General features: G+C 44.3%; 1 protein-coding gene and 1 long non-coding RNA gene across 2 annotated transcripts in view; one reads left to right on the top strand and one right to left on the bottom strand.

Annotated features, from left to right (window-relative positions):
• Positions 1–9,502, top strand: part of LOC138824754 (uncharacterized) — a 39,957-nt gene extending 30,455 nt beyond the window's left edge. The window contains exon 3 of the long non-coding RNA XR_011371176.1: positions 9,097–9,502. This is a non-coding gene — a long non-coding RNA (uncharacterized lncRNA). The remainder of the gene's footprint in view (positions 1–9,096) is intronic.
• Gxylt2 (glucoside xylosyltransferase 2) overlaps positions 1–18,891 on the bottom strand; it is a 53,738-nt gene that overhangs the window by 27,341 nt on the left and 7,506 nt on the right. The window contains exons 2-3 of the mRNA XM_070018970.1: positions 5,873–6,065; positions 3,090–3,221 (exon numbers count right to left, since the gene is read on the bottom strand). Coding sequence (XP_069875071.1) covers positions 3,090–3,221; positions 5,873–6,065 — 325 coding nt within the window. The remainder of the gene's footprint in view (positions 1–3,089; positions 3,222–5,872; positions 6,066–18,891) is intronic.

Here is an 18,891-nt window from a genome sequence, read left to right as displayed (position 1 = left end):
TGCCACTCAGTAATCCCTGCGGTATTTTAACTATCCCTGAGATCCCCAGAGAACCCCAACTACTGGCACAGCATGCAGCAAAATGCACGGACCTATTATAAAAACTTCACTACTTCCAATTAACTGGAGAAAGCTGATACATATTCATTTAAAAAATCAGTTATTCTTCAGGAAGGAAAACATCTGGATTTTGCTAAGAGAAAGTCTTCAGAATCAATTTTAATGAACAAAATTGACTTATTTGTAGCTAGTATAGTATTTTAAATACTTGACGCATCTCAATTACTTGCAGGAAGTATGCATTTTATAGAGCTTTATCAAGCTGGCTACAGTGTAGGTTGGATTAATAATCATTCTATTCCTAGACCATTATCTCCACAAGTAGAAGAGTAAATAAAGGTCTCCTGATTTTTAGGACTTCATAAACCTTGCACTGGTGGAATTTGAGTTCCCCTGATGGTACCTGAGAATCTGATAGGCTTCAGATGCTGAGTTGAGATCTGATGTTATTCTGGTAGCAAATGTTAGTTGAAAATGGGTCTCTCCTTCACGTTGAGGGCACATGCAAAATGACGGTTCTTAGCCATGTGGCTATCTGCTAGAATGTTTATGTTCTACAATCTCCATTTTCTCTGCATCACCTGATTTAGTTTGGTCCTGAAGCTGGAACTCAGGGTCTCACCATCCCACTCGTTACTTATAATCGGTACTCTACTACTTGAGCAATGCTTCCAGTTCTGGCTTTTTGCTGGTTAAGTAAAAGTAGGAATCTCATGGACTTGTCTGTCCAGGTAAGCTTGGAACCATGGATCTTCAGATCTCAGACCCCTGAGTAGCTAGGATTACAGGCGTGAGCTACTGATACCTGGCCTGATTTAGTTTTATAGGGAAATTCAAGGAACACATGACCTAGACTTCATTTCAAATTACCTAAAAGATCAATAAATCACAGCAATAGCCAAAAATGTGAAGAGTATAATCTGTTGTTATAATACAGGCCTGAGAGAAGCTAAATGTCCTGCCAACTGCAATCTCTCGTATTGTTTTGAGGGAAGGCTACTTTCTATTATCAGAAGGAGATAAGGGATGGCAGCACACATTTCTCATTCAAAATGGACTGCTAATTTAGTTGGGAATGAATGAATGCCATCATGTAGTCAGTTTGTTTTCTAAAGTCACAGTTCCATGTCAGAGTAATTTCAAATGAGGTTCCAATGGGTTGTAAATATTTTATCTAAGGTAAGGAGACAATTTTATAACTTGAATTCTCAGTGTTGTTATGTTTCTGCTTTGTTGTGGTCCCAGTATTGTGGTTTGACCTCAGAACCTGGATACTACACCTTAGCTTTTTCATTCAAGGCTAGTGGTCTACCACTTAGGCCATAGCTCTACTTCTAGCTTTACGCTAGTTAGCTCGACTTTCCTACCCATGCTGGCTTTGAGCCATGATCCTCAGCCTCTTGAGTAGCTAGAATTACATTCATAGGCCACCAGTGCCAGGCTAACTTTGGCCCATTTCTTGGACCCTTTCTCTCTCTTATCCTCAGACCCTTGTCACTCTAAAGCCTCATCAGATTCATGTCTCGGTACAAATGCCACTGCTTTCAGGGGTCATCGGTGACCCTCCTCTGACCAGATTGAACCCTATGTGACATCATACATGACACTGACTGTCCACCTCAGCCCTGATCATTTTTCTAATGCCTAGAAAGACTTAAGCTCCAAAGGGGATAGGACTTTGTTTATACTGACCACATATCATCACTGCCAAGTTGGGCCTGGCACCTGACACTCAACAAATGCTTATGGAAGGAATGGATCCCTCTGAAATATTAAGGTTAAATTCAAAGTTGCCTTCTCTGTTCACTGGTATTCTCAATTCGTATATACCTTAGCTGATTTTTCTACTTAGGATGGTTTTTTTTTTTGGTAGTACTAGGATTTGAACTTAGGACTTTCCAGGCTAAGCAGGAGCTCTACCCCTTGATCCATACCTCTAGGCCTTTTTTATTTCATTGTTTGAATAGGGTCTTGCTTTTATGCTCATTCCAGTCTGGTCCGTGATCCTCTTATTTTTAATTTCTGGTGTAGCTAGGATGATAGCACATGCCACCACATCTAATTTTTATTGGTTAAGATGGGGTCTCCTGTCTGAGCTGGCCTTGAACCATGCTCCTCCTGATCCCAGCCTCCAGGGTAGCAGGAATTACAGCTGTGACTCACTGTACCTGGCTTTTAAGATTTTTCTTTTTTTTTAATGGCGGGAAGGATTGGGTGGGGGGGGGCGGGGGGAGGATAGGAATGGATGGGAAGGGGAAACAAAGGAGGAGGCTACAATGCTTGATAAGAAATGTACTCATTATCTTGCCCATGTAATTGTAACCCCTCTGTACAGTATTTTCACAATAAAAAAAAAGATTTTTCTTTTTTTTTGGGGGGGGGGTCCAGTCGTGGGGCCTGAACTCTGGGCCTGGGCGCTGTCCCTCAGCTCTTCAGCTCAAGGCTAGCGCTCTACCACTTGAGCCATAGAGCCACTTCCGGCTTTTTTCTTTTTGCTTATGTGGTGCTGAGGAATCGAACCCAGGGCCTCATGCATGCAAGGCAAGTGCTCTACCACTGAGCCACCTTCCCAGCCCCAAGATTTTTCTTTAGTGGGAGCAAAAACATGCAATTTAAACTCAAGACTGAAAGGAAGAATCAGAACTCTGGGCCCTTCCCAAATAATACTTTAGCCTGTTTTCATTAAGTAGTAGTCATTGTTGAAAGGTTAATAACATTAAGAGATGGTAACATTTACTGAGAACTAACTCAGGGCCATAGCTATCAAGGAGACCAGGTTTGGGAGAAATTGGGACCTTTGCTTAGATCTCCACAGCTAGTAATTGGTAGTTATAGTCACAAAGGTGACTTAACCCAAGAGATGCTCTGCATGCTGGCAGACCTGCAATTGTCTACAAACCACAGATGCAAGGGAGACCCACCTTTAATTGGAAGCAAAAGGTTTCTAAACCCACATCTCAGCTCCTTTCCCCCTGGTTCCTAGAGTAAGTTGTTCCCAAGCTACATCTTATGAAAAACAGTGTTCCTACCGGAAGAAAGAGTCTCTGGGCAGCACAGGGTTTGAATAATTTCTTCCATTCCTGAGGGTTTCCAACAGAAAATGTGATGGGGTAGATTTTGTGCTCAAATTTCTTTGTATATGAGTCGGGCCACTGTCGTAACTGAAAGACATGGAAGGCAAGGGTAATTAGACACTGTAAGAAATATGGAAGACAGCCCGGGCTTCTTGGATGACCCACAGGAAATGGCTTAGGCATTTCCACAGGAAGTCTAACTCCATCATTAGTTGCAAGCTTTACCTTTTCTCCTGTGAATCTTGCTAGGATTTAACACAAATAGCACTCCGAGTTGGCAGGTGGGAGACTGGGCACAAACACTGGGAGCATGGAATCAAAGGATCAACCAGGAAGGCAACTTAAAAATTGGTCCCCACAAGCCCCAAGAAATAAAGGTGCAGGGATCGTCTCCACAGCCTTGTTTTCAGTAATGAGGAGCCATGTAAATGATACACACATACACACACACACACACACACACACACACACACACACACACACACTCTCTCTCTCTCTCTCTCTCTCTCTCTCTCTCTCTCTCTCTCTCTCAAGACCTTGCTGCTATGTGTCTGCCTTAGGGCCTCACCATCCCCTGGTTCCATGGGCAGTGCAGAAGCACAGATCAGATGAACCTGAGTTCTCTCTTTGTTGTTGTTGTTGGTCATAGGGCTTGAACTCAGGGCTTAGGTTCTGTCCCTAAGCTTTTGTGCTCAAGGCTAGCAGTCTACCACTTTGAGCCACAGTTCCACTTTCTCTAGTGGTTAATTAGAGATGAGTCTCATGGATTTTACTGCCTGGGGTTGACTTTGAACTGTGATTCTCAAGTCTCAGCCTTCTGAAGCTTGACTTGACCAGAGCTATCAGATGATGCATTTCTTCTTCTTTTCTACCTGAGATGACAAAAATAACTACATCTTTAAACTAAAGTATCCATGCAATAGACAGCAGGTAGCACCGAACACATCAGGCTTAGGCAACTAAGCCACACAAAACCCCACAAATGAAGAACTCCCCAGAACCTCAGCCTCCAGAGGAATCAGGATGGCAAGTGACACTTTGTTTTGTTGGGCTAAAACTGTAGCCCTGGGATACACCCACACTGCTGCAGTGTTGGGTGACAGCATGAAATGGGTGACATCACCTGACTCATAGCAGCCTCAGCAGCAGCTTGCCAGGAACCAGCAAAGCACCCAACAAGAGAGGAGCTGCTCCTCTGAATCTTTGCAGCAAGAAAGAAGAAACACGTTTTCTTTGTTTTGCCAGTTCTGGGGCTTGAACTCATGGCCTGGGCACTGTCCCTGAGCTTCTTTTGCTCAAAGCTAGCACTCTACCACTTGAACTATAGTGCCACTTCACTTCCAGCTTTTTCTGTGTATGTGGTACTGAGGAACCGAATCCAGGGCTTCATGCATGCAAAGCACTCTACCACTAAGCCACATTCCCAGCCCCAAGAAACACGTTTCTGACTGAGTCCCACAGTCTCACTGAAACCACACAAGAAGAATGATTTGCCCCATGACCCAGATGACAAAACAGGCTGAGAAGGGTTGTATGTCTTAAGCAAGCCCTATAATCCATGCTTTCTAGCTCTCTATGATTTAGCCTTGCTCTGCCAAATGTGTTGTTTTTGGCATTTCTCCTGAGGGTGACTAGCTGGTGACCTGGCCCGGCACTGTTGGCCCAGGTCAGTTGAAACAACAGAATGCAGGTTGTCTCTCTGCCAGCATTGGATAGCTAAGCAATGGCTTGGCTTGCTGGGCCAAGGTCACACATGGACCTCCATGGCGGGCAGAGGCCTTATCTCAGCTCTCCTTGTCCACTGGAAAAACTCAAGATGGGAATAGCCAAGCACATGCTGACCTGGTTATAGAACAGATGGTGGCTCTGTAGTTAGTCACCAAGACAGGACAAGTCACTCAGCAAGAATGTCCAGTACTGACCGGGAAAATAGCATGACCAAGTGGTTTTCAGACTAGAAAAGCAAGCCCCACAAGCTCTAGAGCAGAAACTTGATTTTGCAAAAGAAATCCATTTCAATCTGGATACATGCGTGTATGTATATGGATATGTAGATGGGTGCATCATTACACAGTGTGTCTACACATGGAAACATATAGAACACACACACAGCCACTTCTATGGGTGTTGAAAGAAAATATTCAGGAGCTGGTGTGGGTGGCTTGTGTCTGTAATCCTAGCTACTCAGGAGGCTGAGATAGGAGGATTACAGTTCAAAACCAGCCCAGACAGCAAAGTCTGTGAAACTCCTATCTACAATTAACCTCCCAAAAGCCAGAAGTGGAGATGTGTTGGAAATGGTAGAGTGATAGCCTTGAGCAACAACAACAAAAAGCTTAGGAACAGTACCCAGGTCCTGAGTTCAAGCCCTAGGACCTACACATATATGCGCGCCCGTGCACACACACATCTGTTTTTCTATCTGTATTACTTGAATTGATTTCAATGAACATGTCACTTATTGTTTAAATGTACATTAGAAAAAAAGCTATCTGCCCTACAGGTAGAAACCCTATGAAGAATAAAAAGAGCAGCCCAAAGCATCATTCTGTTAAACCCTGCCAGTGTCTTCCCAAAGAAGGTGACATGTCCTTGTATTGCACATGAGGTGAGGGAGGTCCCACAATGGAGCCCACAGCCAAGTGCATTCTGCAGCTCCTACAGGGCAGTCTGTCTGCCCCATTTATGCAAATCAGCCCTGCCTCAGTGATGCCATGGCCCCATTTATGCAACTTCACCTGCTTATCAAACTCGGACTTCAGAGAGTCTTCTGTGAAAATGTGAAAGTGCATCTTCCTGTGGCTAAAGAGCACTGCTGATTTGAGCATGACCAGGGTCTCCTCCAGCCGATTGCCACAAGCCACCACGGCCAGATGGATCCAGAGTTCACGTGGGAGCACAGCATGGAAACTCCTGGCTTCTCCGGGCCTCCTAGAAAGAAGGAAAACAAGATAAAGCTATAACTAAACTCAGAGAGGAAAATAAACCAAAACAAAACCAACAACACATAGAGCTAATGAATAACTGGAACATTTCAAAACAAGAAGCAGGCACAATCTGTTCTATTTTATAAAGTGATAAGCATTTTTGACAATTCTTCCTGCTTAAAAGCAAAAGAAATACCATTGATTCCCATATTTATCCTGGCAACAAGAGGATGAGTCACTGTTTGGATGGCTATAGGTGTCTGGGACTTTCTGCCAGCTCTCAGCTCTCTCGTGCCTGCTGGCTGCCTACTGGCCCTTGTTTGGAAACAGCATTGCTAAGCTTCCACAGCTGCTACAGGGCTGTGGCACTCCCTCCTGCATAGGCCATGGAAATTAGATTTGGTGTAACTTGAACAGGAGGAGGGTGGGTTGGGGCTTTCCCATGTGAAACAGGCAACATGATATTCTCAGCATCTGGATGTTTTTAGGGTGTGATGGAAGGCATGAACACTGGGGGCAAAGGAAAACAGTGCAAATGTGGGAGGTGAGCAGAGAAGACAATGAATGCACCTCCCTGCCCCCACCCCAGTACATCTCAGGAGGCTTGAAGAAACGTGCGTGTGAATCCTAATGGTCTCACCAAAGAATGGGGACAGGGGGAGGAGAGGGTGAAAAAAAATCAGCTTTCAGGATAAAAAAAAACATCTCCTAATGAGACACGGGCAGGGGATGGGGCAGGGTTAACCTGCACATGATCAAGGTATCGAATACTGAATCAACAGCTGGGAGGGTAATATAAGAGTCCAGCTATTTCCTAGGAATAAAAGATTTGTTCCAGACAAGGAGATCCAGCCAAGCCTCAAAACACACCACTGAGAAACATTTGCAGGCAAGCTGGGAGAAGCTGGCCTGGAAAAGGTATCTTGAGACAGATGAAACTAATTTACTTGCACAAAAGATTTGCAGACCAGGAGAATTTGGATGTCAAACGCTACCCTCTTTTCCAAAATCTCAGAGTTCAATCTTCACACAGCTCCATTATTCGCTGCTCTGTTGAATAATGCTCTCCATCTCTGCTCCAGGTTTCTTTCACCAGAGGGAAGTTGAAGATGTGGGTGGAGCCATCTGGAAAGCTTTTCCATTTGATTACTTCAGAGCACGCTTAATAGAATCTCTGCTCCATAGCTCACCCAAGTCCAGATGTGGCGCGTGCATTACTGAGATTCCACCAACTTTGAGGATCACAGAATGGTGGCATTCTTTGGACACTGTCCACTTCTTTTCATTCCCTTGCCATTCATTGCCTGCTGTGGCCACTGTCTCCTCTCACCTCAGCCACTGTGACTGCTTTCTTGGTGGAGCAGCCTGATCTGTAATCCCCACCCTACATGATCTCCACAATGATGATGTGCTAAGGCAAGATCAAGTCCAATCTGCTGTTCCTAAGTACATCACTTAGAATGGCCCACAGCCCCTGCTACATGGATGGCCATTCATAATAACAGTCATAACCACACTTTTTTCCTTGTTCTGTCTCACTTGCAAGCTGGCTGTGTTGGTTTTAGACCTTCACATGGGCTCCTTCTTTCTTTCCTGCCTTCCCTTCCTTCTTTTTCTCCCTCCCTTCCTCCTTTTCTCCCCTCCTCCCTCCTCATCTTCTCTGTCTGCATCTGAAATGTTCTCTTGCTCTTTCCTTTTTTTATTTTATTTTTTGTGAACATACTGTACAGAGGGGTTACAATTACATGGGCAAGATAATGAGTACATTTCTTATCAAGCATTGCAGCCTCCTCCTTTGTTTCTTGCTCTTTCCTTTGCTAACCAAAGCTCATATATAAATCAACATCTTTACTAAAAACGTATTAAGTGTGTCATTCTAGAATGACAGCAGTGAACAACACACCTCCCTCAAAGGAGCTGCAGTCTAGAGTAGAAGAGTAAAGAGAATGAAGTCATTGTCAAAGGTCTGGCAGCTAAGTCACTTGTACAAAAAGTCAAGGGTGAGACACAGAGTTGAGCAAGATGGGGCCTAAATAATAAGAAAAAAAAAGAAACCTTCCTGAGAAGTGGAAGGCTGCCAGTAAGTTCAGGGAAGGGAGGAGAGGGAGTGTTGTATGCATCTCTGGATAGTCAAAGTAAAAGCACTAAATCAGGGGTGAGCCTGGGAATCATGAGGACCCCTTGCCTGCATGAGTCATATCCTTGTTGTCTTCCTAAACTTCATGGGTGGGTTGTCACACCCTTGATTAAATTCAACTCCCAACGAACTCCAGTGAAGGGAAAGGAAGGGGAAAAATATGCTATAAAGCTAAAGTGACAACCAAACAAAAGTCATCATCAAAACTAATGTGGTAGCTTATGCCTGTAATCCTAGCTACTTAAGAGGTAGAGAGAGATCTGGAAGATCATGGTTCCCAGCTGGTCCAGAGAAAAAGTTAGTGAGACCTCATCTAAACCAATAAAGGCTAGGCATGACATGTGTCTGTCATCCCAGCTCTACGAGCAGCATCATCAGGAGGATCATCTATGGATTGGCCTCGAAAGTAAGAGCCTGTTTCAAAAATAACCAGAACCAAAAGGGCTAGGGGTATGACTCCGGTGGTAGAATACCTTCCTAGCAAGTTTAAGACCCTAAGTTTAAACTCCAGTGCTAAAAAAACAAAAGGCATCAGCTAAAATTTTCTATGGGAAAAAAATCCAGTGTAAACAGTTGCTTGAAAAACTTCCCATTTAGGAAAACACAAGTGTGTCTCAGACAGAGACACAACTGGGGCTGGGATGTAGCTCAGTGGTAGAGCACTTGGCTACCATGCAAAAGGCCCTGGGTTCCATTCCCACCACAGCAAAAACAAAGATATTAACGCATTCAACCCCTTAGCTGTCTAAAATATGATCACCTTCTCCTGCTCCTCCAAACAGAATAAGTCGGCTTAGTTTAATTTTACCTATTGAACTTCCATACAAATAATAAGTTTGAACCTGAGTCATCTTGGAAATAGAAAATTCAGATGATAGAGATTCTGTTTGATTTTCAGACTTCAAAAAATGAAGAAACTACTCTGGGCTTCCATGTGGATACAACAGGGCAGGGTGCAGCTCCTATCCTGCTGGGGTCATCAGAAGTCCAAGTACTTTGGAGTCCAAGTACATTTGGCAGTAGTTAGCGAGTGTGAAGATGGAGACACACACTCCTCCCTGCAGATGTCCTCCTCCATGAACAATCGAGAAGCTCTTAAACATCTAAGTCCTGTGCAAAACCCTGCACAGCAGCCCTGTTCGTGATCATAAAAGAGTGGGAGTACTCCAGGAAACGGAAACAAGAGTTGGGTGTTTCCCCCTTTTGTTGATCTGTTTTCTCTTCTCTTCGTCTTGTTTGCATATTTGTCTTGGGGGGCCACAGAAATGGAGGGACAAGGGGTGAACAAATATAGCAGTGGTACTTATTGGACACTATGCTGAAAATGAACTATGCAACTTGTGGGTGGAGATGGGAGGGAAAAACTGGGACAGAGCGAGGGAAGGGGTGATATTACTTTTTTAAAAATGTACTCCTTACCTGACTGATGTAACTACAACCCATTGTATGTCACCTTTACAATAACAATAAAAATTAAATACACAATTTAAGAAGATAAAAATAAATTTTTTAAAAGATTGGATATAAATTTCACTATGCATGCAAAGGAAAACCATGAACATACTTTGACATGTTAAAGAATGGAATACTGTATAGCAATGAAAAGGATTGGCACATATCAGCATTAGGTCTAAGAGAGAAAGGAAAAAAGAGCAGTTTGTAAGAGAATAGCAGTGGAATGATACCATTTAAATGAAGTTTAAAAACAAGCCAAAGCTGGGCACCAGTGGCTCACACCTGTAATCCTAGCTATTCAGGTGGTTGAGATCGGAAGATGATAGGCCAAAGCTAGCCTGGGCAGACAAATCTCCAATTAAACAGGAAAAAGCTGGAAGTGGAGTCATGGTTCAAGTGGTAGAGGGCCAGCTGTGAGAAGAAGGAGAGAGAGAGAGAGAAAGAAAGAAGGAAGGAAGAGAAAGAAAATAAAAGACAAAGAACACAATTTATTTGTAGACATATTTAGTAAAAGTATTATACACAAGAATAAAAATCATACAATACAAAATGGTAATTACTTCTAGGGACTCAAAACTGTATTCAAGTTGAGTGGGCCACAAAAAAAACCTTTTTTATTTTTATTTTTGTCAGTCATGGGGCTTGAATTTAGGGCCTGGGCATTGTCCCTGAGCTCAAGGTTAGTGCTCTACCACTTTCAGCCACAGTGCCACTTCTGGTTTTCTGGTGGTTAACTGGAGATAAGAGTCTCACAGATTTTTCTGCCCAGGCTGGCTTTGAACTGTGATCCTCAGATCTCAGCCTCCTGAGTAGCTAGGATTACAGGTGTGAGCCACCAGCACATAGCTCAGAAAACATTTTTTTAATTATATGTTTTAATTCCAGTGACGCCCAAATTGTTGAACAAATGTTTATATCTTTTTCTTTCAAGAAGCTCATAAGCTGGATATATATCCCAATGGCTATAGAGCTACGCCTAGCTAATCTGAGTAACCACACCTGAGTTCCACCCCCAGCACCAAAATAAGAGAAAGCACATCTCTCTCTCTCTCTCTCTCTCTCTCTCTCTCTCTCTCTCTCTCTCTCTCTCTCTCTCTCTCTCTCTCTCTCTCTCTCTCTCTCTCTCTCTCTCTCTCTCTCTCTCCTCTCCTCTCCTCTCCTCTCTCTCTCTCTCTCTCTCTCTCTCTCTCTCTCTCTCTCTCTCTCTCTCTCTCTCTCTCTCTCTCTCCTCTCCTCTCTCTCTCTCTCTCTCTCTCTCTCTCTCTCTCTCTCTCTCTCTCTCTGCAGCACAGCAGGCCACTCCTTCCCAGGCTTGCTCCAGTGGTGTGGGGCAGGGACCTGCCTGCCAATGCAATCCTTCATGATGCCTGCTGACAGGTTCTGAAACAGGAAAGGAAAAGTCAGCCTCAGTTGGTGGCAGGTATGTGTCCGTGCCAGGGATTCAATGAGGCCTTTGTGGGCTCCACTCTCTTCTCTCTCTGATTACATACACTTTGGGCTCCTGGGAATGAGCATTAATGTTGCAGGGTCACGTGAAGGATAAAGCTGAGGGGCATTGGAATGGTGTGCCTTTCACCAGCTTCTACTGACAACACACTCCACTCAGCAGCTCTCAAATATCACCTGGGGCTGAGCCAGGACTGGGAAGTCTAGTCTAGGAGCCTAGGACTTCATAACCCTGGAATCCCTGAGTTTGGGCAGGGAAGGGTGGCAACTATGTTCTTGTGGGCCAAAAGGGAATGGGAGTGGACAACTTTAGTCACAAGCCTTTAAAGACTCTGCTAAGACGGTACCATCTTGGCTAGCACAACGGCAGAATCCGAATGGGAATCAACAGCTCAGCAGGAAATAAGAAGCTCAGTTAGGTGACATTACCTAGATTCAGCCACACCTGACCCCTACAGTGTAGTTGTTCAGCCAAGAAATGAATTATCTTTGGTTTAAGCCAGCTTAAAACAAACTTACAATTCAGCAACCAAATGAGAGTCCTAATAGGTCCTAAAACCAAGTTCCTCATCCTCTGTCGGTCATGTGGTCCATTCTTTGACACACACACAGACACACACACAGACACACACACAGACACACACACACACACACACACACACACACACACACACACACACACACACACACACACACACACACACACACACACACACACACACACACACACACACACACAGAATCCACCCTGGCCTGTTGGACACGACTACCGTCATAATCCATCCTCATCCCATCTCCAGCTGTGTATGCAGTGAAACAGCAGAAGCCATGGAGGGCAGCAGATTGTCTGCCAGAGAGTCTACATCTACCTCACCATTTGTCAAGAGGCAGAGCTCCGTCCACAGAGGGGCTGATGCTCTTGCCTTGTCCAGACCCTAACAAACTGCTTCTTGGAGTCCTCACCTCTGGTCTCTTTCCAGTCCGCACGATCACCTCTTCAGCCTCATTGCTCAGTACCCCCTCCTCCTGCTGTATCCTGGCTGCTCAGGAGAACACTATATTCCCATTGGGTCTCCCATGCCTAGGGGCCTGTGGGCAGGAAAGGACGAAGCATCCACCTGGCTCCTCCTCGCCATGAGTGGATCAGAGTTGATCCTGGTGAAAATAGTATGAAATGGGCAGGCCTGAAGTTCAGCCTCCCTGTTCTATGCATTCCAAGGAGGTGAAGGCAGGAATACCTGCATCAACAACACCAAGTTGTGAAAGGTGAGAAAGTTACTTCGTGTTTAGTTCTCCAGCATCCTCAATGAGAACGTCTCAACTTGGTGCTGTGATGTCTCCAATCTTTCTAACTCTGCCTGATCTTACAGTCAAAGAGACAGCAGAGCGCAAGGACCGAATCTCAGCAGGCAAGCAGATGGGGACCCAGTTAGAAATGCACACTACTTTTTGTTTTCTGTGTTTGTCAATTACCTTCTGTTTGTGTTGTGACAGACCATTTCAGGCTCTGGCAAAGTTTTTTGTTGTTCTTGTTGTTGTTTAAAGTAAATGAAGAAAGTACGGTTGTGCTCGTCTGCAATCTTGCCTATGGGGAGGGAGGTAAAGATAGGATCATTTTCTAGGCTAGCCTGAGAAAAATTGTGAGATCCTATCTGCAAAATAAACTACAAACTAAAAGCAAAAAGGCCAGGGACTAGGCTCAAATGGAACAGTGCTTGCCCCAAGTTTAGTGTCCAGAAGAGAGAGAGTGAGAGAGAGAGAGAGAAACAAAGAGAAACAAAGAAAAAGAGAAAGTAAAAAAGAGAGAGAAAGAAAGAGAGACAGAGGAAAGGAGGGAGGGAGAGAAAGGAAGGAAGAATATGGGAGGTGGAGACAGGAGGGCTGAAAGTTCAAGGCCAGCTTGGGCTTCGCAGAGACATCCTCTCTCAAAAACCTTGGGGCTGTGAAGGTAGCTCAGAGATAGAACATTTGCTGATCACATGCAAAGCTCTAGGTTCAATTCTCAGCACTGTAGAAACAATGAACTGAAGACAAAGTGAAGCTAGGAATTTCAGACCCTACTGATGGGATTATAAAGTGGTGCCACCACCTTGGAAAACTGTCTGACAGCTCCTAAAAATACTTAAATCTGACCCAGAAATTCTCCTCCTAGCTACATATGAGAATTGAACACATATGTCCATATGAAATCTTGTACACAAACATTCCTGTCGACATCATCCATAATCCTCATAACGTTCTTCAACTGGTGAATGGATAAATAAAATGTGGTATATCCAAAAATGAAATATTATTTGGCAATAAAAAGGAACCAGGGAATGGAAGCACAGGATTTTATGGTTGTTGTGGTAGTGGTGGTGGTGTTTGTTTTAACTTTTAGGCTTTTGTTAGTTTTATCTATTCCTTTTTTTCTTTCTTTTGGAGGAGCAAATGGGGGAGCACAGAAATGGAGGGAGGAAGAATGACCAAATAATACAGGCATGGTATTCAATAGACACTATGTAGAAAATGAACTATGCAACTTGTAGGCAGGGATGAGAGGGGGAAAACTGGGGGAAATAAACAACTGTACTCATTAACTGACTTAGGAAATGGTCACCCCTCTGCACAACACTTTAATAACAGTAAAATTATATTTTTAAAAAGGGAAGGAAGTCATGACGTGCTACATTGGGGAACAGCAAATTTATGAACGTTGGGAACACGTAAAAGGCCATGTAGTTTATTATTCCACCTTCTGAAACATATAGAAAGAAAAGCCACGGAGACAAAAATAGCAGCAGTCATGAGAAAGTGTTCAAAATGATGAAGTTAGATAGTGGTGGTGATGGCACAACTCTCCAAAAAATTAAAAATCTTGGAATTCCATATTTTTAAAAGGCATTGTAATTAGAGGCTCACCCCTCTAATCCAAGTTACTCAGGAGGCGGCGAACCAGAACATCATAGTTTGAAGTCAAACCTGGGCAGAAAAGTCCATGAGACTCCATCCCCCAAATAGTAGCAAAATGTTAGGCTGAAGGCATGACTCAAAGGATAGAGCACCAGCCAAGAAAGAGTGAGGTCCTGAATTCAAATGTTGGTACAGAGCTGGGCACCAGTGGTTCACACCTGTAATTCTACCTACTCAGGAGGCTGAGATCTGAGGATCATAGTACAAAACCAGCATGGGCAAGAAAGACTGTGAGACTCTTATCTCCAATAAACCACTAGAAAACTAGAAGTGGCACTGTGGCTCAAGCAGTAGAGTGCTCGCCTTGAGCTGAAGAGCTGAGGGACAGCGCCTAAGCCCAGAGTTCAAGCCCCATGACAAAAAAAAATGTTGGTACAGGCAAAAAAACACACCAAGATTGTAATTCAAACATTGTGGCTATTCAGTAAGGAAATAGTGCACTTATGTTTATAATATAATTCTTCTAACACAAAAATATAAATCAGGCAATGATAGTATAAGAATATGACAAGAATCAGGGTGATGTGGTCATGGCTGTCCAGGCCCCACTGTCCAGGCTCCAGGCCTTTGAAGCTCAGCCTCCCAGAGGAGGCTTAGCAGGAGGTGAATCTCTCACACTTCCCTCCACGCTGCTTGAGACAAGCGGCTTCTTTAATTGCTTGAAAGTCTCAAGCGTGTGACTTAATTAAGCTTCCATTTCTGGAGTGGATAAATAATGGAATACAGCATTTATGTGTAGTGCTATTTACTTTGTAGCCTATTACCGCAAAACCCACTGAATTATTAAAGTGAATAATTGGTTCTTCTCAGACCCTCTCTTTCTGTTGCCTCCTACCAGCTCATCCTCTGAACTAACAGGCTGTATATAAACTCAGGGGAATCTGAGGCTGTGCCAGGAACTAGCAGTGCAGGCTGGTGGGTACTTACAGTACTTACGACTACTGTTACTTAGGGAAGGAGTCCCAGACATAGCAGGGGAAAATCGGTAGAAGACAAATGTTAGGATATTGTCAGGCATCAGTGACTACCGCCTGTAATCCTAACTACTCAGAAAGCCAAAATCTGAGGATCACAGTTCAAAGCCAGCCAAGGAAGACAAATCTGAGAGACTCTTATCTTCAATTAGCCAGCAGAAAGCCAGAAGGGGAGTTGTGGCTCATGTGGTAGAGTGCCAGCCTGGAGTGAAAAAGCCAAGTGAGAGTACAAGGACCTGAGATCAAGTCTCAGCACACACGCACACACACACACACACACACACGTGGACACACACACACATGTGGACACACACACACACACACACACACACACATACACACACACACACGGAATGTGCTCCTACTAGAGAAGATTAGATTCATGGAGCTACCCTCTCTGGTGGAGACCATTTGGCTAATTTAGCATGGAGGAAGGAAATAATGAGGCTAGATGACAGCTGAAGAAAAAGAGATCCCCTAGTACAGTTCCAAAAGGAGAACCGTGATGGGTAATTATGTCCTCATGGGGACTGGCTGCCACAGCTTCCCATGAGCCTCTTTGCTAGCCACGGGTTATAGAAGGCATGAATCAATTGACAAAAACTTCTCAGTTGAAGCTCTGATTAGACCCTTCCCTTGGAACCAAGACATGACACTAAGGACTCTGCTAACTCTTAAATCACTTTTAATGACCCTCGGTTTGAAGTTGAATCAAGTAGCATTAATCTTTCAAGACAGAAAAGCTGAGGCTGGCCTCCAAGTCCTGGAATCATATGAATGATGTGAACAGCAGTCCAAAAACCTGCCATGGGGGCCTTAATAAAACCGTTGGATAAATGCATTTAGTTATTAATAGTACATACTTAATTTGGTTCATGAAACATGGCTGTGTTCCTAAACAAAGTCTAGTAGGTGTTTGATATCTGGAGTTGGTAACTGTGTGCATGTATTTGATTTTAGACATTGATTTTAGACATCGCTCCCCTACCCCTCTTTCCTTTTTCTTTCTTTCTTTCTCTTCTTTCTTTCTTTCTCTTTCTTCCCTCCCTCTCTCCCTCCCTCCCGCCCGCCCTCTCTCCCTCCCTTCCTTCCTTCTTTCCTTCCTTCCTTCCTTCCTTCCTTCCTTCCTTCCTTCCTTCCTTCCTTCCTTCCTTCCTTCCTTCCTTCCTTCCTTCCTGTCTGTCTGTCTTGCTAGGCTGACTTTGAACTCCCAAGCATCCTGCCTCTGCCTCCCGCCTCCCCACTGTTGTCTTTACAGACATAAGCCCCCCCCCCCCCCCACAATCCATGCATCTCTTCTGTCCTCTCCTTCTTTTCTAAGAACACGAGTCATCAGATTTGGGGCTGACACTAAGTCTAGTGTAATTTCAAGCCCTCTCTTCTAGGGCCTATCTCTTTGTATCTACAATGACATTTCCAAACCAGGCAACAGTCTGAGGTGATTTCCCAGAAGCCACACTTGGCTTCATCATGCTGTATGGGAACTAGACACAAGTGAGTGAGAAGAGGAGCCCTCTCTGGGCAGATGGCAGCCGAGCAGGGGTTCCTGGCACAGAGTGGAGTTGAAGCCTCCACTCACAACCTTTCTGGGTTCCCTTGTGCAGGAAAGACACAATGCACACCTCATGCCTCCCACGTTCACTTTGATGTCATTCTCCCCACGCCCCAATTCCGTGATGGATCTTGAGCGAATTCTCAGTTTCAGTATTTTCTTTATGATTGTTCCTGAACGGATGAGACTCAATTTCTCCCTCTCTCCCTTCCTTTCCAAATTAAAATGTTAGTAAGATTTTAAAAATGACCCAGCAATGCCAGTTTGAGATAAATGACTGCTGACACCCAGGGGGAAGAATCAGATGAGCATTATATATTTGATCTCATTTCCTGAAGTGGAACCTATGGGCGTTACCAACCAAAGAGGAAAACTGGTCCCTTCCAATAACACCCCTCGTCCCGAGCGCTAGCTCACGCTAGTCAACATTTACACGCTTGCAGTTATTTTGCAGATTGTATGACTGGTATATATCTTTGCTAGAAAGTGACCAAATGGTTCTGATTTTGAGATTTGTTCCCTCATGTCGAAAGTTTGCTTGGTGGAAACACAGAGGCTTGGTTTTAATTTCTGAGGCAATCATGTGGCTGCCCCATGCTGGGCAAATACTTTTAATAATCATCCCTTGCCTTCAATTTCCTCATCCGCAATATGCACATATTGATTTTTATAGTGGGTGTCTACTGCTCTCCGTCTTTGTTCTATCCATTTCTAGGATGAGCAGCTCACTTTTCTCAGCTTTTCCTGTGTCCTGAGTCCATGAGGTTTGGAGACTCACCCCCGCCCCATTCCCCCATCTGACGGGACATTCCCAGGCATGGCTATGGGGAAGCCCAGAAGACAAGCCAACAAGGGCAGCACGGTGACTTCTTGAGGCTGGACTCTCCTTCATATGCTCCAGCTATATGAGCCAGCACGTTTTCTATTGTGCCTGAGACAAGCTCATGAGCTGGGTTCTATCACTGGAAAAGCTCTGCCTACCCAATAACATGCCTACCTATTGCGATGTAATAAATCGCTCAAAACGGCGCCCATAATATCTTAAGTTATCATCAACTGTACATTATCCTCATTGTTATTACTTGCTTTTCATTATGCTAGGTAGGGACTGAATCCATGGCCTCAGGCTCTAGCACTGACTTGCCTTTCTCAGCCCTTCTCCTTGTTACGTTTTTTAATTTTTGATTTTTCTTTTATTCTTTTATTGTTGTTATAAAGGTGATATGCAGAAGGGTTACAGTTATATAAGTCAGGTAATGAGTTCATTTCTTTTTGGACAATACTTCTCATTATTTTAAAATATAAACTTGAAATTTACCCTTTGCCTTCACTTTTCCCTCCGTATGGTACATCCACACCAAATCCAGCTAGGAGGCAGCCCAGCAAAAGTGCATGTTATTTGCAGAATTCACACTCTCCAACTTACTACTATCAAGATCCAAGTGGTCAATCACAATTTCCATGAACCCATTCACCCTAGGGGATAAAAATCTGCTACTTGAATGTTAAGCCTTGTGACTTTGGGGTCAATGGTTAGATGAATGGTGACCTTAAAATTCTCACACAACTGGGAGGAAGAAATATAGAAAAATAGCTGGGCACTTGTGGCTCATACCTGTTCTAGTTATTCATAAGGCTGAGATCTGAGCATCCTGGTTCAAAGCCAGCCAGGGCAGGAAAGTTCATGAGACTCTTACCTCTCACTAGCTAGTAAAAAGCCAGAAGTGGAGTTCTGACTAAAGTGGTAGATCACTAGCCTTGTGTGAAATAGCTCTGGGACAGCACCTAGGCCTTGTGTTTAGGATCTAGTACTGGTACCAACACCCCCCCTCCAAAAAAAATTTAAAAAGGAGAACAAAGTTAAACACATGTTCCCAAAGAGCTGTGTCCTCTGACATGTAGTTATAATCACCAGAGGAGTTTTCTTGGGCTCCCCTGCTTTTCTTTTTTTTTTTTTTTTGTCAGTCGTGGGGCTTGAACTCTGGGCCTGGGCGCTGTCCCTCAGCTCTTCAGCTGAAGGCGAGTGCTCTACCACTTGAGCTACAGCGCCACTTCCGGTTTTCTGGTGGTTTATTGGAGATAGGAGTCTCACGGTCTCTCCTGCCCGGGCTGGCTTTGAACCGCGATCCTCAGATCTCAGCCTCCTGAGTAGCTAGGATTACAGGCGTGAGCCACCAGTGCCCGGCTCCCCTGCTTTTCTAAGATGGAAAATGTCCAGGTGTGTGTCCTGAGGCAGACATCAGGGCTCCAGTTGGACAGGACAGCAGGTCTGGAGCTCTCCAGAATGACAGTCTAACTCACTAAGAGGCAGAGT

Source organism: Dipodomys merriami, unplaced genomic scaffold, assembly GCF_024711535.1.
Source record: "Dipodomys merriami isolate MVZ:Mamm:240054 unplaced genomic scaffold, mDipMer1.0.p SCAF_13, whole genome shotgun sequence".
Taxonomy (NCBI): domain Eukaryota; kingdom Metazoa; phylum Chordata; class Mammalia; order Rodentia; family Heteromyidae; genus Dipodomys; species Dipodomys merriami.
The sequence above is the reverse complement of the archived record's forward strand: the minus strand, read 5'-3'. Positions and strand labels throughout refer to the sequence as shown.